Source organism: Oreochromis niloticus, unplaced genomic scaffold (assembly GCF_001858045.2).
Source record: "Oreochromis niloticus isolate F11D_XX unplaced genomic scaffold, O_niloticus_UMD_NMBU tig00000701_pilon, whole genome shotgun sequence".
NCBI lineage: Eukaryota > Metazoa > Chordata > Actinopteri > Cichliformes > Cichlidae > Oreochromis > Oreochromis niloticus.
In genome coordinates, this window is record NW_020327219.1 from 62,501 (window position 1) to 82,682 (window position 20,182).

The 20,182-nt window shown below is 39.5% G+C and overlaps 2 protein-coding genes across 17 annotated transcripts in view; one reads left to right on the forward strand and one right to left on the reverse strand.

Annotated features, from left to right (window-relative positions):
- LOC106096539 (cadherin-12) overlaps positions 1-20,182 on the forward strand; it is a 94,101-nt gene that overhangs the window by 47,000 nt on the left and 26,919 nt on the right. For all 9 annotated transcript variants that reach the window (XM_019355847.2, XM_025904271.1, XM_019355845.2 and 6 more), the window contains 2 exons: positions 1-138; positions 642-778. The exon at positions 1-138 is cut by the window's left edge and continues 116 nt beyond it. In XM_019355847.2, the coding sequence (XP_019211392.1) occupies positions 1-138; positions 642-778 (275 nt within the window). The remainder of the gene's footprint in view (positions 139-641; positions 779-20,182) is intronic.
- LOC109194550 (uncharacterized) lies at positions 9,506-20,104 on the reverse strand. Of its 8 annotated transcripts, none has more exons than XM_025904274.1 (6): positions 19,081-20,104; positions 18,346-18,418; positions 14,448-15,130; positions 14,210-14,365; positions 11,212-11,304; positions 9,506-10,205 (listed from the first exon to the last, which is right to left on the reverse strand). In XM_025904274.1, exons 3-6 carry the CDS (start codon positions 14,922-14,924, stop codon positions 9,888-9,890), a joined length of 1,044 nt encoding a protein of 347 aa, XP_025760059.1. In that variant the 5' UTR covers positions 14,925-15,130; positions 18,346-18,418; positions 19,081-20,104; the 3' UTR covers positions 9,506-9,887. The 8 variants fall into 8 exon arrangements, 5 of the variants coding, with proteins under 5 accessions (XP_025760059.1, XP_025760058.1, XP_019211398.1 ...); XM_025904273.1 differs by having other exon boundaries at positions 14,448-15,244; XM_019355853.2 differs by having other exon boundaries at positions 14,448-15,508.

The following is a 20,182-nucleotide window of genomic DNA, read 5'->3' on the forward strand; positions in this document are numbered from 1 at the left end:
TAACGTATTGGATGTGGACGAGCCTCCTGTCTTCACCACGCCTTACTATTCTTTGGACGTGTACGAGGACACTCCCCCAGGAACCATCATTGGCTCAGTGACCGCTTACGACCTGGATGCTAGTAGCAGTGCTGTCAGGTGGAAAGCTCTTCAGTGATCTGTAGAATTATGTCAACAGACTGTTTATTTGTTTAACTATTGTTAACAGTATTATTCATTTCCTGGAAGGCTGGAAATTGATAAACGAGTCTGTTGTTCTACATCATAGTTTGAATGGGATCAGAATTTAAATTCAAACCAGTTCACCAAGTAACAGTTTAACCACTTAAGAGAGTTAATTTGTTGAATTAATTAATGTTGAGTTAATTTGTTGAATAATCAAATCTGATTCCATATAAAAAGCACTTAAAGAACTCTGAATTGAAACTGCTGATTAATTACCACAAACTGACAGATGCAGATGTATAACTTTCAGGGACAAAAAGCTTTTAAAACCAGTCAGTAATATTTTTAAAAGTTTTTTTTTTTTTTAATTTGATGATTTTATACATGCAATTAGTTTTTATGTGTGGTTGACCAAATTAAATTTCTATAAAAATATTAAATTAAATTAAAGTCTATGGACTGTCTGATGTGTGCAGGTATTCTCTGGAGTGGCAGACTGGCTCTGACAGCTTTTTTGACATTGAGACGGTGGAAGGAACTTTATCCACTAATGAATACTTGGACAGAGAGACAGCTGTTCAGCACAACATCACTGTGGTGGCAACCAAACTCAGTAAGTATTCCACACCAATAACCATGTCAGGAGTTTTCCTGTATTGCAACTCAGGTCGGAATAAAAACGCTCAGACAGGTTTAACGTGTACACGGGTGAGACTCAGGGAGACTCGCACCGTGCAATAGTTGTCAGCCTTTTTATTCATAGCATTCTCAGAGACGTACAGGAAGAGATAAAATAGAACTGTGCAGGCTTCCTGTTGAGTCTGCACTTCCCCATTTAAGCTTAATACTGAAAGAGCAAACATATTTAGATAAAGAAACATACTTTTAAGCATAACATAATAAAAATCCCAAAATCCTGAAATCTTCTGACATTCCCACCTGTTGTTTGATCTTTCCTTCTATATATGTACATAGCAACCACTAACAGTGCATCAGTCTATGGCCACTTGTAGACATTTTTAGCCAAGACATCATAAAATAGTGGGTTTTGTGAGTGTGTTATATCCAAGTGCCCATCTCATTATCATCTTCATCATTCTGTGATAGGGTGATGTAAGCATGAATTGAAGCAGTTACCATTTTTGATACCATGTTCTTCAAACAAGGTATGACACATGAAGTGAAAAGACAATAACAGTATTATAACACAACAAAAACAAGTCCTTTAATCAGCAGGGACTTCCAAGAGCCGCTTAAAAGCCACGTAAGCCAGTCTTCTGTGTTTGTGGCATAGTCTCGTTGTTGTGCATCCCGAAGTTGTCTGAGTGTTTTCAGAGCATCAGTCATGTTCGGTGAGTGCACATTATCTGGAATGTATGTGCAACATGTGTTGTTAAAGAGAATTCTCCTTTCTCGGCGAGAATTATGTCCAATGCTACCCTGTGTTGCATTACTGCAATGCGCAGAGCGTCAATCTCCTGAATCTCGTTGAATTTACATGAAGCATTCAGAACCTTATGTCTTTCAGTCCAAAGTTTAAATTCCTCTGGGACATCAGAACCCCATATGGAATCGTGCTGCTTGAGGTCTGGGGTGCTTCGTCTTTTCCTTGTTGTTGACGTTGATGTTGACGTGGCGTCCATGGTTATCTTGAAAGTGTGGTCAGATATGAAAATGGGAGCGCACTGACCTGGCCAATTCCCAGGAAGGACATCCCAGGCCATCCCTTGCACCCAGAAGGTGCCATTTGAGATGTTGCTGCTCTTCACGGGCCCTCCAGGAGCGTGTGTCTGTACTGCTTTACAGTTGGTGGTGTTTCCCATTGGCGTGGATCCGTTCTCTTGGCGGTAGCATAGGCTGTGGCTCAAATTCCCATTGTTTCCAAGAAAGACTGGGAATGATTTAGCCTTGCTTCTGTGCTTCACTTTCAGGTCAACCCAGAACCATTCGTCACATATGCCATTTCGTAGTCCTATCTGGAGAGGTTCCTCATGGTTGACCACGATTCCCTGGAATCGATGCCCAATTGATACCCAAGGCTGGCGTAGCTTGCGGCACACTTTGTCCATTCCCTTCACGTACAAGGTGGCGTACTGTGTCGTTGGGGGCATATAGGAGCAAACATAGCAGTCTTTTCTGGGTGTGCTGTCATGTATATATCGATACCATGCGTTGTTCATCCATGGATGAATGTGGTCTTGTGTCATGTCACGAAGATGTGAGTTGTCATGTGACCATCTTGTCTGCAGGTGGTGTTGTTCATCCTTTTTCTCTCGGGTGAGTGTTAATAAACTCACCAGGAGTGCAATATTAGTCACTAGGAGGACGAGTGTCTTCATGATGACCAGACACACCTGTGACCTCTGATGAGTAGACTACTGGCAAGAAGAAGAAGGCGGGGTATACCCGATCAGCCCTCCCTCCACCAATAGATCACCAGGAGTTAGGGGTATCGGCGTCTAAACGTTTAGGTTGTCACTCACTTTTTTGCAGTGGCTTTGATGGATCCAGGGCGGTCTTTCTGCTATGTTGCAGGCAGTAGGTGTGGTGAGTAGCACTTGATAAGGACCTTCCCACCTTGGTGAACTCCAATTTTTCCTTTGGAGTACTTTGATCAGGATCCAATCACCTGGTTTCAACCTGCAAGACACTGGAGAGTTGTTTAGAACAATCTCTTTAATTTCAAGTTATTTAGTCATCCATTCGGAATGAAATGGTTGGACAAACATTTTGCTACTGAGATGGCGTCTGCTTTTTTTTTTTTTTTTACTGGATAGATTTCTGGCCATTTTGAGAATACGTCTATGATCACTAGAGCGTATTCTGAGCCTTGGCATTCATTTAGCTCAATAAAACCCATGTGGATTGTATGAAAAGGATGAGGTGGTGTGCATTATGCGCATTATGTGCATTATGTTTTTGGCAAATCATGCATGTTCCGACAAATTTCCGAAATTTTATCTACCACTCCTACCCCCCCTCCTGTTGACAATAATGCTGCTGATTTGTGTAGGGACTTTGGTAGTATTGGTTTGCCATTACAAGTCATCAAACCACTTTCTAGCTGTGCTCCACAGTTTAACCATTTCCTTTGTTCTGTAGTTGGTGCGGCTTTTCATTCATTCATAAGCACATCAAGTGGTATTTGCATTGAGGAGTTAGACATTAATGTGTCTATAGTTTGTTGTGCTGCTGCTTTTGCGGCTTTGATCTGCAAAGTTATTGCCTTCAGTGACCTCTGAGCAGCCTTTCTGGTGTGCAGCACATTTACAAAATGCTAACTGTTTCGGCAATATTATCACTACCAACAGTGCCTTTAAAAGATTTCCATGTTGCACTGGGTTGCCAGTAGAGGTAACCATCCCCCTATTCTGCCAGATTTTTGCAAAATGATGCACAGCAGCAAAGACATACTGGCTGTCAGTGTATATGTTTATGTCTCGGTCTTCATGCAGTTGACAGGCACGTATGACGGCCGTGAGTTCTGCACTCTGTGCAGAGTGTGAGGAAGTTAGTGCTTTTGCTTCTAAAACTGTGTCTACTGTGGTTACCGCATAACCTACACAGTTCCGCCCAAGGCTACTTTTGGACGCTGAACCGTCTACAAAGATATCAACGACACCAGCCTGTGGGGTGCTGTGAAGGTCAGCGCGTGATACAGCAATTCTGATGTGCGACAGTGTAAGCAAATTGCCTACATAGGAAAGTTGTCTGGCATGTGTCGAACTTCTGAGTTAGGATAAACCATGCATTCCTTACAGTTCATAGCTCACAGCTCTAAAACTAGGCATCAGCAAATCATATGCCCAAATCATTATGTGTCACTGTGATCCACAAGTATGATCACAAATTTGTTTTCCAAACTTACTAAGCAAACAAACAAAAACAAAACAAATTGCCTATGGCATCATCAAGGCTTTGCGTTCATATTAATTGAGTGTAAGCTGCTTTCTTCATTGCAAGTATTTATTACAATACGGTTTAATTCATGCATCTTATCACTGAGTTCTAAATTCAACCTATCTCCTCACTCACACACGGTTTCCTGTCACCGACAGGCACACATTTCCTGTTTCTGCAGACTCTGTCTTTCATTGTATTTATAGTCTAAAAACCCTCTTTAATTCTACTAAAAACAATCTAAATCTCTTGATCTAAAAACGATACACCTTTATTTCACACACACTTTTAAATGGAGCTCTTTCAGACATCAGGAATCATCACACACACTGCCTTTTCTCTCAAACTTCCACTTGTTCACTCACTCCACTATGAACCTTTGTAGTGTTATACTTACTAATTCTTTATTATTTTTGTACAGATCACACCCAATCACTCAAAACCTACTACTCACAGCATTTACACAGTCAAAATCACTCAAAATATGCTTCCATACGAGTATTTCAGACATGCTTTTCAAGATATATAGAGGTCACTCACTGTACATCCACAGTACTGAATTCAAACTCTATTTATACAATTGTAGTGAGCAAAACCAGCATCTCCATGCGCGTCACCGCTCCACATTAGCTTGGTAGTGTCCACATATTTATTTAATTCAGCTTCTCAATCTTGTAGCTGTTGTATACAGGGTTTGGCTCATTAGTTGTTAGTATAGGTCTTCATTAGGGATGGGTATCGAAAACCGGTTCTTGTTGAGAACCGGTTCCCACTGTTTCAATTCCTTGGAATCATTTGCCATTTTTCCAAACGATTCCCTTATCGATTCCAGTCGCCCCGAATGACGTCACCACGTTGCGGAGCGTCGGAGCGTACCTGGCAGGAAACACGGCGCCTAAGCGGCTCAAACGCTTAAAAGTTCGGTTATACTTTACGAGAACGGATGACAACAGGGCAACTTGCAATACTTGCAAAGTAGATATTTCATTAAGGGAGGAAACACTACGAAGATGCAAAAGCATTTGCTCACAAAACACGCGATGATCTTAAATGAATGTCGTGTTTTTAATTCTGCTCCGGACTCGTGAATCTTAACCCAGCAGCAGCGGTAACGTTTGCACGTCATCTCCCGTTAATGCGGCAGGTAAATAATCAACTAACAGTGCATGTTATGTTAGTGCGATCTGCCTTATTACAAAACCTGCCATTACTGTGCATTTAGGTGACCGTGATGAGAGAGACAGACAGTCTGGCTGGCGCTCGCTGGCAGTTGTCGCTGCAGTCTACCGGTAGCGTCTCTTTTCAGGCCCGAATGTCACCGAGCAGTGACTAAGTTTGTGGTAAAAACCTTGCAGCCATTTGCCACAGCAGATGGTAAGTGAATGTGTTTAATTGTAGGCAGGGACATTACTGAATATTCTTGTGTAATTGCTACAGAATAATTTATGTTATACTTTGTTATTGCTACAGAAGAATATTTATTTTATTATTTTACATTTACAATTTTTTTTTTTCCTGGGGACCCTGTGACACCCCATTGAAGAGCCGTAGGCTGGATCTCTTAAGATCTTACTGTTGGGTTTGTAAGGCCATGTTACTCCTAAATTTCTATCTTGTTCAAAGAGAAGATATAAAACAAAATTCTAAGCTAATCGACCTTAGTGTTCTCTTTTTTTAAAAATAAGAATCGATAAGAGAATCGAATCGTTAAACAGAATCGAAAATGGAATCGGAATCGTTAAAATCTTATCAATACCCATCCCTAGTCTTCATCTTAACAAAGTCTCATCTAAGATGACAGGTTTACAAGCAGGTCAAGTGTCTCTATGCACCTGATTAGTGTAGTTATTTCCTTACTTTCTTCATCTCATATATCATTGTACTGAGTTTGAGCAAACCTTAAGCTTGAATCAGACTACTTTTAACAATCTTCCACCTCACATCATAACTGACTGAGGTGCCTCTTCTTATTAATAGTATGTCATTATTAATGTTATCATTGTATTGTTTTTCCTTTTTTATAACAGCAAGAGTATATTACAATACACTACTTTACTACTAATATACAATAGTATAGTAGTTTATATTTTATTATGTATCCATCACGGGTCTGTGTGAATCTGCAGCTTCACACCTTCCCAAGCTGGAGACATTTGCTTTTCCTTGGCTGAACAATGACACAGCCTTAGTATACCTTATGCATCTCTCTTTTTTATTTGATATATTTTCGTGTGAATTATCTGGTTTCATGCATTCTATTCATTCTAGGCACGGTCGTCATGCCAACTATGTTTCATTGTTAATACCAGTTTACAGGTTGTTAACCTTCCTATTATCATGCTTATCACTAGATAAGCTCTGCTTTAATTTAAGTTAACCTTAATTTAACCTTTTGTTTATTCCACTTCATTCCACTTTCCATGCTTTAAAATATTACAACTCTTGTGTACGCTTTGTTTTCTTTTTAGCTTCCTTTTCAGTATTCATTTCGGTAACACTTTATAATAAGTGCACACTATTAAGCATTAGTTAATCATCTGTTAAGCATTAGTTAATGGTTACTTAATTCTCTCTACAGCATCTACAAAGTATTTCTCATAATCAGTTAATAGTTTACAAGCACTGACTTAAACACTTTATTCACGATTAATAAGCTAATGTACAACACTTTTTATTAATTATGTTTTCATGTTCTAAAACTCATTGATTAATCATTTATAAACACTACTCTGCATCAGTTACAAACCAGTCATTTCAGGATGTTCAGTGGTATACAAAATCATTGGTAAAAGGTAAGTAGATGGTTAACATACCCTACATAATACTATAAACTCTACATGTACTACACATAGTAGTTTCATACTAGATGTTTTATAAACACTGAATATCAGGGTTACATCAGTCAGCTGCTATATCTTAACAGATGTCTTACAATACATTTATAACTGTCACTTAAAGGCTGCCAAAGCTGTAACTCACTATCGGCCAACTTCTTTTTCGATAGATTATCTATAAATACTCATAAATACCTTAATAAACTTATTTAGGAAGTTACAAACCATTTGCTACTTGTTAGTAAAGTATCTTGAGTGAGCCCATCTAAAGTGGGGACCATATATACCTTACAACCTATTTATAGATGTGAAAGTTTTTAAAGTACATGGTAACAAAAAATAAATGACAACACACTGGGTAGATTCGGAACGCACTGTATTTTTAAGATGCCAATCACAAAAACATGAGAACAATGCTTACAGATTGGACACACAAATTTTGATACAAAAATAAAAAGTATCATAAACTATCAGCCAATATTTGAGGTAATACAGAACATGGCTGGATGCAAACTATATGACCTGTAGCTCTTTACATAAAGTTTTCAAATAACATTTTCAAAAAGAAAAAAAAAAGCAGTAGCAACATTAACTTTTAGAATTATCTGTATTTTTTAGAAATGTCATATATCAGTCTCCCCAATGTACCATTTGTGTGCTTTTTTGCGAGCCACTCGTTCCACTCAATAACTGTAAGGTGTTCTGACAGTAGTCTATCATTTCTGTTACCCCTGAGTCTCCAGATTTGCTCCTTGTAAGACCTCCAGGCTCTCTCCAGATGTTGGGTATGGGCACCTGTACGAGGGTCAACATACCACCTGCTGTGGTTAACAGTATGGTGTTCATACCCTAAATTTGGGAGTACACGATAGGCCCGCCATTCATCACTTATCACTGAGGAACCAATCCGGACATGAAGGGTAATCACAGGAACAAGATGTCTTCGAGATCTTTTCTCCACAAGTCGCAAGATAGGCCTCGTTTTCCCTCGACGTTTTATGCCCAGCATTCCAAAGACCCACTTTCTTCTTTTCCATCCCCCAGCCATTCTTCCTCTCCCATACTGATGCAGTAACAAAAAAATGAAAAAAAAAATGACTAAATGATACTATGAAAGGTTGATAAATACATAGATGTAATATTAAATTACAGTCACAAAAACTTACCTTTCGTTTGTGACGAAAGTGACTCTCATCAATCACAACAAACTCCCTTCGGCCACCAATCTGCTGACCTGTACGACGTCTCAATCTTTGAACTGCAGCCACACATACCCTCCTTATTTTTTTGGACATTTTACTAAGTGTTGTTGTGCTGCCTGCAATGGTGTCATCTATCATGTCGATTTCACGTAATCGCAGATCCTGAGAAAATCTTGAGAGAAAAAAAACCATCCTTACAAAGAGTAATTTAAACCTATTTCGTTATTTTTTTTCTGTAGTGTTTAAGCTCACCTGTAGATAAATTGCATCCAGCGTTGAAGTGAGACTTTAGAACGGCTGAAAAGTGACTTGTGTCTGACGGAGGTTTGTTTGACGTGTCCACCATGTGCTGCTCCACACTCAAAAAAATAAAACATTAGATTTACTTAAAAAAGTTATGTCAAGTGGTTCCACACAACTGCTTTAAGTAACTTTTAAGAAATGTTGTTACTTAGTTTGAACTCAATACTGTTAAGTTAGATTTACGTAAGTGTATTGGCTAAATGTAACTTAATTGCAATGCTTAGCTGATACTTATCTTTGTTGCTTTAAGCCTACATAACTTGTTTAGGCAATATCTTTGTAATACTGTTACTTAGCTGGTACATAACTTTTCTGCTTTAGAAGGACATAACCTGGTTAGGTAGTATCTTTGTAAAACTGTTATGTAGCTGCTACATAACTTTGCTGCTTTTGAATTACATAAAAATGTTAAGTAATTTCTATTCAATACAATTACATATAAATCATTTACACTGGTTACTTCCATACAAAATAGCAAAGTTTCTTAAAAGTTACTTAAAGCAGTTATGTGGAACCACTTGACATAACATTTTTAAGTAAATCTTAGGGAGATCTTTTAGGAAGAAATGAAGACAGCACCCAAATTATCAAACACAATCCTGCCTTTAATAAGCACATTCAGTGCATATAAAATACTTTTTTCCAAGCACAACAGCTTAACACAAAGTGCAATCAATGCAACTTGTTACAACTTCCAAGTGAATATTTTGTGCAGAAAATGTAGATCAGTATAAAGTGCTAACCAACTTGTCGTCAAACTAAAATGATTAAAAAAATGATCCAACAAAGTCCTGTCTTTACTAAGCACATTCAGTGCATATTAAATACTTGTTGACAGACCGAAAAGACTGTAGAGCCGTAGCTTAACACAAAGTGCAATCAATGCAGACAACTTGTTACAACTTTAACTAAATACTTTGTGCATAAAACAATATTTTACTTCAAAGATCAGTGAAGTGCTAGCCAACTTGTCTTTCAACTGGTCCAGAAAGCATCCAAATTATCAAAAAAAATCCTACATTTTACAAGACGTTTCAGGAATTATTTTCAAACACTGATAAGCATGAAAGAGCAAACTAAACTCATTTAAAACAGTGAAAATTGGCTGTTTTGTTCAAAAACTGTACTGTAAAACAGTGCTACTCAGTTTTTCAAGTTATGGTTACATCCCAAGTTGCAGACAGCTGCCAAATGTCACATTCTTTGAAATATCAAATCACAGCGGCCTAACCGCTAAAACTTTTTAAAATGTCTGTCATTTTCTGTATGTTGTCAAGTAGCAGTAGAAGAAGTGCAACACCAATTTTTTAAGTAACAGTATTTTGCTAAAATGCAAATGAACATTATTGTTCTCTAAAACTGGTGAATGTTCCCAAGAAACAGTACTGACAATGAAAAAAAGTGTTTATGAACAACTTAACTATACCTGAACGTAAAGCATTCAAACTAAGTTAAGCAATAAGGGCCTCCCGCTTCCTCCTCTTTATTCAAGGAGTTTGTTTCTGAGCACTTGAACTTTGTTTGATAGCTTCTTAGCATCAAGTCCCATCAGTACTTTCTGAAAAAACTCAAAAGTGTACCTGAGGTTGGATGGGTAGCTCATGTTTAAAGTGTAGATCAGGCCGAACAACAACACAACAGCAGTGGCAACATCAGGAAGATCTCTGAGCACAGCGACACCCTCAGTTATGATACCAATATCTTCTGCCGGGTCAAGGTCACGCTCTCCTTCTGGTTTGATGACGTAGATGCCAATGAGTGTCTTCTCCATTTCACTTTCGGCCTCATGGAAGTCCACATCCTAAAAAAATAAATAAATAAATAAACATAATAATACAAGTTGCAGGGTTTCTTATCAATTAAAGGGATATTCCACAAAAAGTGGAAATTTGTCTATTACCATATTGCCAAGAGTTAGATAAGTGAGAAAAAAGCATTTTGTAACCAGCACAGTACATTTCTGATCTTATACCCATTGTTCCTGGTGAGCTCAATAATCATGTCGACTGCAAATGAAAAGTAAAAAGTAACACGACGGATTTGCAGGAGGAGGCGATTTAGACTTGGGCCTACATTACGGTTACACCAAAGCACCCTGTAACCCGCCATGGCATAGCACTTGGATACAACAACAGTGGTTGAAAAAGCCTCTGGTTTCCATAAATAAACACATATTCGAATATCCATGCACCATGCAGCGGCGGCTTACAGTGTTGTATGTGGTAACCATAATGTATTCCCAAGTCTAAATCTACTCCTCCAAATCCTTCAAGTTACTTATTACTTTTCATTTAAAGTCGACATGATTATTGAGCTCACCAGGAATAATTCGTACCATTAAAGAGTCATTTGCAACCAAAATGCTTATAGTTCCCATTCACTCCATTTTTTAAATGCTAGGCAAAAGCAAATAGACTGCTGCCAGATCAGGAGAATTATTGCACTGGTTACAAAATTATTTTTTCTCACTTATCTTACTCTGGGTAATATGGTAATAGACCAATTTTCACTTTGGGGTGGAATATCCCTTTAAGCTGCAAAACAGTAGACAGCTCAGAGCGAGATGAGAGGTGTTGGTCTATCATCTAGATTACACGGCAGAACAACAAAGCAGAAAGACAGTACACTCAGCCCACATTACACCCCAACTGTAATGGCAAGGGTCACTCCCGCATAAGCTTGTGCTTTTATATCTCCAATAATGTTCTAATTTTAACTTTTTGTTATAATGTAGTGAATGTGTGTGAGGAAAAATTACCGTCAGTTAAATTTTTATTACTGGAAATTGTTTCTATTTGATTACTTGCCTGATATTCTTTGATCAAGCTGTACGGATCTTCATTGAGGTAGACTGCAAGTCCTTTCAGCGTACACACTCTTCTCATTGCAACTGTGTCGTTCTGTAAAACATAAAAGCAAATTTGACTTAACTGAAAATGTCTTTAAAAGTTTAGCTAACTTCAGCAAAATAAATGTATATAATGCTTTGAGAAAAAAAGTCCATGACACACTACAGAAGAACAACAAAATTTAAAATAAAAAAAATATTAAGGAAAGAAGGAACATTATCATTTGAAAAAATGTGACGAGCAAAAAAAGGTAACCACAGGATCCCAAAAAAAAACAGAAACCCGACCAAAAACAGCAGCATGAAGAATCCAGTGAGGAAGAGGATGAACAAGAGGTCACACCAAAGCCAGCCTGAACAGAGGATTTTTTTTTTAAAGTAAACCACTGAGTCCACTGATCTAAGGCTTAGGAGGAGAGTTCCAGAGTTTGGGGGCCACAGCAGCAATGATCTGTCACTTTTGGTCTTTAGACTGTTGTGCACTACCAGGCTTTGATCACTGGACCTCAGGGATCTGCTGGGGTGTTGGGACTGAGAAGATCTCCATTGTATGATGGTGCTTGTCCATGTAAGGCCCTAAGGACCAGAACCAGGATCTTGAAATGAACCTTGAAGTTAACCAGCAGCCAGTGACGCTGGAAGAGAAGCGGGGTGATGTGGGTGTGTTTGGAGGACTTGAACAGGAGGTTTTGCAAGGACAAATGAAAAAACAGTTGTAGTACTAAGCCAGGGTTTCCCATAACCCTGGTCCTCAGGGCCCACTGTTCTGCATGTTTTCCATGTCTCTGCTTGAGTTTGGGTCACTGAACTCGTGTGTTGCACAGTGTGTCACGTCTCTAGAGTCCTAAGAGTGTGGCATGGGCAGCCGTGTGCGACGGCCGAAAAAACGCACGGTGTGATCCCGGCACAAAACAACCAACAGCAGAGGACATCCAGGACCACAATCTGAATATTACAGACAACACCAACAAGTACCAGATTCAAAACTGTTTGTAAGGTAAAGCATGTTGGTGCAATAGCTTTACTTTTGAGCTGATTTTATAAGACAGACCATCGCATCATTACAGAGTGATAAATCCGAATCTGTGAGCCGCGTAAATGCGGCAAGGCGCAAAGGTGAAAAGTGATAAAACTCGATTCTGATACGTTTTTGCCTCGTAGTAATATTGCCGCTTGAGTCCCTCACCTTTGTTCGCTGAACGCACATCAAGCGTTCTTGTCACAGAGGGAAGTCCCCCGTAGTGGAGCCAGAGCAGCGCGCTGCCTCGGTTGACAGCAGAAGTAAATAACACAGGCAGACCATGGGCTGCTCAGCTTGTTTATGATCAACTGGACGGACGCAGTGATACTACGTTCTTTTGGCCGTTAAGAATAGGGATGGGTATTGATAAGATTTTAACGATTCCGATTCCATTTTCGATTCTGTTTAACGATTCGATTGTTTATCGATTCTCTTATTGATTCTTGTTTTTAAAAAGGAGAACACTAAGGTCGATTAGCTTAGAACTGTTTTATATCTTCTCTTTCAACAAGATAGAAATTTAGGAGTAACATGGCCTTACAAACCCAACAGTGAGATCTTAAGAGATCCACAGCCTACGGCTCTTCAGTGGGGTGTCACAGGGTCCCCGGGGAAAATTGTAAATGTAAAATAATAAAATAAATATTCTTCTGTAGCAATAACAAAGTATAACATAAATTATTCTGTAGCAATTACACAAGAATATCCAGTAATGTCCCTGCCTACAATTAAACACATTCACTTACCATCTGCTGTGGCAAATGGCTGCAAGGTTTTGACCACAAACTAGTCACTGCTCGGTGACATTCGGGCCTGAAAAGAGACGCTACCGGTAGACTGCAGCGACAACTGCCAGCGAGCGCCAGCCAGACTCTGTCTCTCTCATCACGGTCACCTAAATGCACAATGGCAGGTTTTGTAATAAGGCAGATCGCGCTAACATAATATGCACTGTTAGCTGATTATTTACCTGCCGCATTAACGGGAGATGACGTGCAAACGTTACCGCTGCTGCTGGGTTGAGATTCACGAGTCCGGAGCGGAATTAAAGACATTCATTTAAGTACATCACGTGTTTTGTGAGCAAATGCTTTTGCATATTCGTAGTGTTTCCTCCCTTAATGAAATATCTACTTTGCAAGTATTGCAAGTTGCCCTGTTGTCATCCGTTCTCGTAAAGTATAAACAAACTTTTAAGCGTTTGAGCCGCTTAGGCGCCGTGTTTCCTGCCAGGTACGCTCCGACGCTCCGCAACGTGGTGACGTCATTCGGGGCGACTGGAATCGATAAGGGAATCGTTTGCAAAAATGGCAAACGATTCCAAGGAATTGAAACAGTGGGAACCGGTTCTCAACAAGAACCGGTTTTCGATACCCATCCCTAGTTAAGAAGACAGATCGCTCGTCTGTTTAGGGACAGTGAGAGACAGCCAGCGGTTCAATTGAGTGGTAAACACACTCCCAGAGCGGAGCGTGGAGCGGGAGAGACAACAGGTGAGCTCCAAGCTAAAACTACTGTCTGTTTACCATGGTCGCTGCAATTGACGCTGAATGCGTGACCCTGTACGTCACATGCGGGGGGCGGGCGCTCAGAGACCTCCCTTTATCCCGTCTTGGTTTGAAAGGTGCCTGATGGCAGTTTATTCTAGCTTCAGCTTTTCTACTGTAAATGCCAAAATTCTCCCCAGGGAGCCGCGGCAAATCCCGTTTTGGAAACGCTACGGTCCTGTAAAAACAGCTTTTAATTCTGGCAATTTTTTTATGAAGTATCCAAATCAACTTAAAACTTTATTACTGTGACAACACTATCATGAAAAGGACAAAGAATAAACAATCCCATAATACCAACATTAAACTTTACCTTACAATAGAAGGAGACAACAAAATCATATGTATTAAAAGAGGGAATGAAGCATTCAAAAAAATTAATTCCAAACCTCATCAATTGCAGCCATGATTTCTGTGATCTTGCGTCCAGATGTTCCTCCCTTGTTTCTGAAGACTTTGGTCAGTTTGGTTGTGTTGTTGTCCAGCTGTGCCATAAATGTGGATGTTAGCGGGACCGTAGTGATGCGCTGGAATTCAGCATTTATCTGTAAAATAAACAAATGTTTAGCATGATGGGTTTAAAATATTGCATGTGGAGTGCATTTGCAGATCAACTGATTCAGTTACCTCACGTGGAGAAAAAAGAGCTGGCCATCGGCTTTTAAAGTCAGCTACGAAGGGCATGTCCTGAAGAATTTCTTGCCTCCGGTGAGGAAAGGTTTGGGCCATTTTTGCTTTGATGGTTTCATCGTTGTTCTTCTTCTTGAACTCTGAAAGCAGCACCAACCTTTCTTCTTCCTGACTCTCTCGGGTTTCTCCAGCTGGATAATCAGGGCAGAAATTCACCTCCGCTCTCCTGGGTTTCTTGACTTGGTTGGGATGCACATTACTGTTCCCTCTTCTTTTGAGAGAATTGATGACCAACTCACTACACCCTAAGTTCTTCAGTTTTCCACGATAGTTTGACATTTTATACTTCAAACTGATCTTCCATGCAGAAAATCCAGTTTCTGAACCCTTCTCTTTCAAGCATGGATGCTTTACAACCAAAGCTTGGCAAACATCACTAAGATTGCTGTCTGAAGGGTAAGCTTTGTACTTCATAATTTCTGAAGACAAGCTCTCTAAAATGTCAGACTTGAGCTTTGGTTTTAGGGCTAAAAGTGTTCCATTGGCTTGGAATTCCTGTTTGCCTTTTGTCAATTGCAGCTCTACATCGAAGCTAAACTCAGGTATGCGAAAGTCCAGTGGCCAGGCTTCTGATCGCAGCGTGGAGTTTGCTGAGCTCGAGGAGCTTGATGACCTGGATTCTGGCGATGACAGTATATCTGTGTCATAATCAGGGTTGTGGCCAGAGCAGGGGCTACCCAAGTTAAATGAGGACACACTGCTTTCATTACTACCAGTGGATGTTTCTGGTACACCTGTTTTAATCACTTTTATTTTGTCCATGTCTTTTAGATCAAATGTGGATGTCAGGTTAAGGAACTGATTAAAATCTGTGTCCATGTACTGCAATCTGAACTGTTCAGAAACTCCGCACTGATTTTCAATCTCCGCTTTGAGCTCGTTAACATTCTTTGGTATCCCCAAAGGAAGGGTTAACTTGAGTGCGTTGTTCTCCCCCAGGATTATCAGAAGCTTTGTTGGGGCTGTCATTTCTGATGTCCCAATCTCCAACTGTTACTCTAAAAAATAAGTGCAAGAACATGAGCAGGTGGTTCCCAAACTTCAGTACATGTTACAATGGTGAAGCAGGTATTTTTTTAGTGGTATTCAGAATTTTGCAGCACAATTTTTTTTCTAGTATTTTTACAAGGCTTGAAACATATCCGAGTAGATTTAAGTTCTGGTCCAACTATTTTTAAGAACCAAACTTTGAGAAGAACTGCTATACAGCACAAAAATTAAATCGGCAACATGGACATTAAAATTACCTGAACAGTGTATGTATCTCTTTAATGTAACCATGCGAGAAGCTCCGACTTGGTAGTCACAAAGTGGATAACAATCCACCAGATCCTCATGTGCAACAAGAGAAATTTCCTTTGGAGATGGGTCAATTTTGAAGGATCTATAGTGTTCAGTGTACCACGAGCTCAGTTTTTTTACTATAAACACCAACGAATCTGCCAAAATACACATCTGCAGGATTTCAGCAAACTCTGGCAGACCCCCCAGTGATCCATGTACTATTAACATGCCCTTCCTGTAGTAGATGCCCGCAACAGACACACTCTGGGCAAGGCTAACTACAGCTGTGTCAGGGTACTTTTCAGCAAGACAATGTGCAATTTCACGTTTGAGAAGTTCTACTGGGACTGCCGAGACTCGTGAAACCTCAAAAGTGGCTTTGCTACAGCCTGATGAATGCATGTAATGGCCAATCATGAGCTGGTGTTTGGTTGACAAAGACAGGGTTATGTTTTTGAAGCAGTTTGTGTGTCTAGCAACTTTTTAAAAAAATGTGTGCTTTGCCTCGAATCTGATTGTCCATAATAAGGCAAGTGGACCAGAATGGCGAATTATTGAGGGATAATGAGCCAGAAAGTGATGTTTTGGCAATGGTCTTCTATCTGGGCATACTTCTTTGTACCTTTGATGGTGGTCTAAAATCTTACTCTCCAGGTATGCAACTGAGTCACTGTTATGAACAGGACACACAACAAGCTCAACAATATCCTTCAAATCTAGTAGAAGTTCCCAAGCTGGTTCGTTTTCAGGTATGTGTTGTCCAATAATAAGTGGCAGAAGTCTTAGTAAACACCAATTTTCATGTGCATTGCCACCAACAGTTTTTTTACTAAGAAAATTGTGAGGCAATTTCTGAGGGCGATTAGTCTGATCCCCTCCTTTGTAGGGAAATGACTGAACAAGTCTATTTAGATTTTCAAAAGTGATGTACTTCTTGCCTATTAGTATTCGAAGGCACTCAGCTATCTCAAAAGGCACAATACCTTCAAAAAGGTCATGTGCAAGATCAGGGGGGAATCCTGCAGTGACCTTGAAGAAAGACAGACTGTCTGCCAAGACACACGAGCTTTTCACACCACAACAAGCTACCCCTGTCTCACGTGCAGTTGCTATGTGTACACGATGGAGCTCCTCAGTTCTCAGAGAAAAGTCACTATTTGTAGCTTTTGATTCAATCTCTGAGCGTGTAGCAGTACAAAACCTGCAAAAGTAATCTCCAGAAAAACTTTCCACAAAACCGGCCAATCCATGAGCTCCGAGGCTGTCTGCCACTACATATTGGACAGTGCCTTTAAAGTTGACCCCTAAATTGTCAATGAACACTCCCTGCTGCTCTAAAATGACAAGGTCTTGCAAAAGTGGCTCAAATATTTTTGGATAGCCAAAGGTCCTAAGGTCCTCACTTTTGCACAAGAGAGCCAAATAAATAGAAGAGAGGGATGAATGACTACCTGGTGGCAAGTTACCTAAAATCCAGTAAACTGAGCAAAGTTTATGCTTTTTCCGTGATGTCCCCAATGGATTGCAAATTTCGAAATCATCAACATAAAGACAAATAGAGATTCTTAGTTCACCGCCTGAGAAAAACTCATTATTTTGAAAATGTAGACCATCTTTATATGATGTATACTTTTCCTTATTTACAAAAGGATTCTGATTGTGGCTAGTGACAAATTTGTTCAGTATGTTTTCTTGTTTAAATATCTGCTGTAATGATTTTAGAATAGGAATATACTGAAAGGTCCTCTTGCTTTGGGAGTCGAGAATGTATTCAATTGGATCAATTACTTCAAAATGTTTTCTGTAATACTGTCTGCGTTTGAAGGCAGTGGCAAGTGTGCCGTCCTTTTCTATGGCTTTTAACAAAGGGTTAAAAGAAACTGCCTTTGTCAGTTCTTCAATAACAGGCTGGTCTAGACAAAGGTTATGATTCTTGAGTATGTCTACAATTACTTGATTTGTCAAAGGCACTGATGCACAGCTTATCAGGTAGTGCAATTCTGAAAGCAACTTGTCAATTGCTATGCTGGGAACATGAAAATAGTTTTCCAACTTAAGTAAAAGAAATGCAAAATTAAGTTCTATTACATTTGCCAAATCTTCAGTCTCACTTGTAGTTGTATCGTGATCAATATTTGCACTTATGTCCTCTTCTACAATAGTGTCTGTACTGTCATCAGCTGATGTTTGGCCTACAATAGTGTTAGCAATACCGATTTTAAAGTCTTTTAAGGTATAAGGATTGTGTTTCCTATTTCGATGAGATTTGAATGTACCATAGATATTTGTTTTGAAAGAACAACCCTCAAACATGCAATGCACAGTCTCGTTACATTTTAGATGGTTGTTAATGTGAGAAAAATACTCCTGCTCTGAAGCTATGTTGCAGCAGGAACACAAATGGCAGTTAAATGTTGCCAAACTCACAGACTTGTCTAGAGTTCTTTGGGTATGTGATCTGCTTAAGTGGCTATGTAGAGCATTCCATGTTTTGAAAACACAGACACAATCAGAATAGGCACATGGATACTGCTGTCTACTATGAACTAACCTGTAGTGTTTTAATAACAGAGCTCGTGATGACACCACTTTTTTGCACAATTTGCACTGCCACATCAACGTATCTGGGGGAGAAGCACAAAAGACATTTTCATTACACCGTCCCTGAAAAAACTAAATAATTTGCACATTGTTAATGTTTCATATTAATCAGTTTTATTTTTAATATTGTATGCTACAACAATGAATTTATTGATCTACATCATCACCACTGCATATTGTGTAAATGTGTGTGTAATCTGACATTAAAAGTCGAGTGAGAAATCCCATGGACATTGTACAACATTAATGCAGTTCATCTTACACCAGCTTACTAAATGCTTTCTGCAAGCTACATCAAAACGTAAGCTGAAATATTAGACAGAAAATACACCCTAACCTGTCTGCTAGCGAGGAGCGCTTCTCCACTGTTGTTGGCTAAAGTGCAACGCAGTCAGGCGTCCGAGTATAAACTCGGCGCGAAAGTGCGTGCTGGACCGAATGCGCTGCCTGTACCGACGCATACCGACGCTAGCGCTACACTACATTTGGGCTGAAAACAGAGCTTTGCTATTGCAATGGAGTCCCCTCCAAAATCATTTGGAAACTCACGTGCAGCAAGTCCACGTTAGCAAACCTTTACCGGGGAAAACCCTGCCTGTACTCTTTTCTTAGTAGCACTTGCGACATTAACTGACGTGTGAACATATATATGTAGACGGGCTTTACCAAAAAAATGACTTCTTACCTGATTTTTGGACAAAAATGCGGCTGAACCAGTCCACATGGCGAAGAAAAAGCAAGCTTGAGAAAGAGGGTGGTGCGCATGCGCATTGGCCCTTATTTAGGCGGGCTCTGCACGCAGCAGTATGTGCAGAGGGACAAACCTGTGAATTTACTCAACAATGTTACGTTGACACAGTTCAATGACTTTGTGTAACAACAAAAAGTAACAACATTTCATTAAATTTGCACAAACACTTTAAGAATTTTTGCAAAATCGAGTTTATTAAGAACAAACAACAAAATCTACTTTAGTAAAAGCAGAGATAGGCTGAGTTCATTTTTTTGAGTGCACGACAGATCCTATTTTCAAAATAGTAACATGAAATATGTATGTTTAATTATATGCAATAAGTATTTGTTTAAACTAAACTTAATGTGCACTTGCAGACAAATTTTGTCATTCTTTGTTTTGTTTAATTGTAGCCTTCAATTTACCATTGTCTTTTTATCAAATAAGAAAAATGTGATAAAAGGGACTCTGTGTAGTTGTAATGTTAATGACAAGTCTTTAAGGTGATAATCTAACTGACTTCACTTGCTTTAATTTGCCAGACCACGCGCTTTAAATGAAACCACTGTTAGCTCCGTTTTAAGGAGAATTTTGGTGTGAAAACAAATAATACTAATAAATTTTACAGTAAGTGTGTCACTTCGTATGAGGTTGAGTCTAAAAACATAATATGAAAATTAATATAGATATCTTACCAAGCATATTGGTCTCCGTTGTTCACCCTTTTCTTCAGTTCCATTTTCTGCTGGCAGACTTTGCATTTTATTTTTCTTTTAAGTAGCTTTTTCCTCTGAAGATATTTTATAAGCTTCAGTGGGCCTCTTTTCGAAATCTCCTCGTTAATTAGTTTTTTCAGTCGTGTGAGATTTCCCATTTTTTAGCCAGTTTGTTGTTAAGCCAACAGAGGAAGCCGCGCTTTTGCTGCTTCCTGCTTCCTACATGACCAATAGGAGAGCGCGATGCTGTGACCTCTCACCTGTAGGTCATAATCAAGTTGGAGTAATGGCTTCCTCTGTGAACACAAGCCTCGAGCGATCTACCGGCATGCGAACCC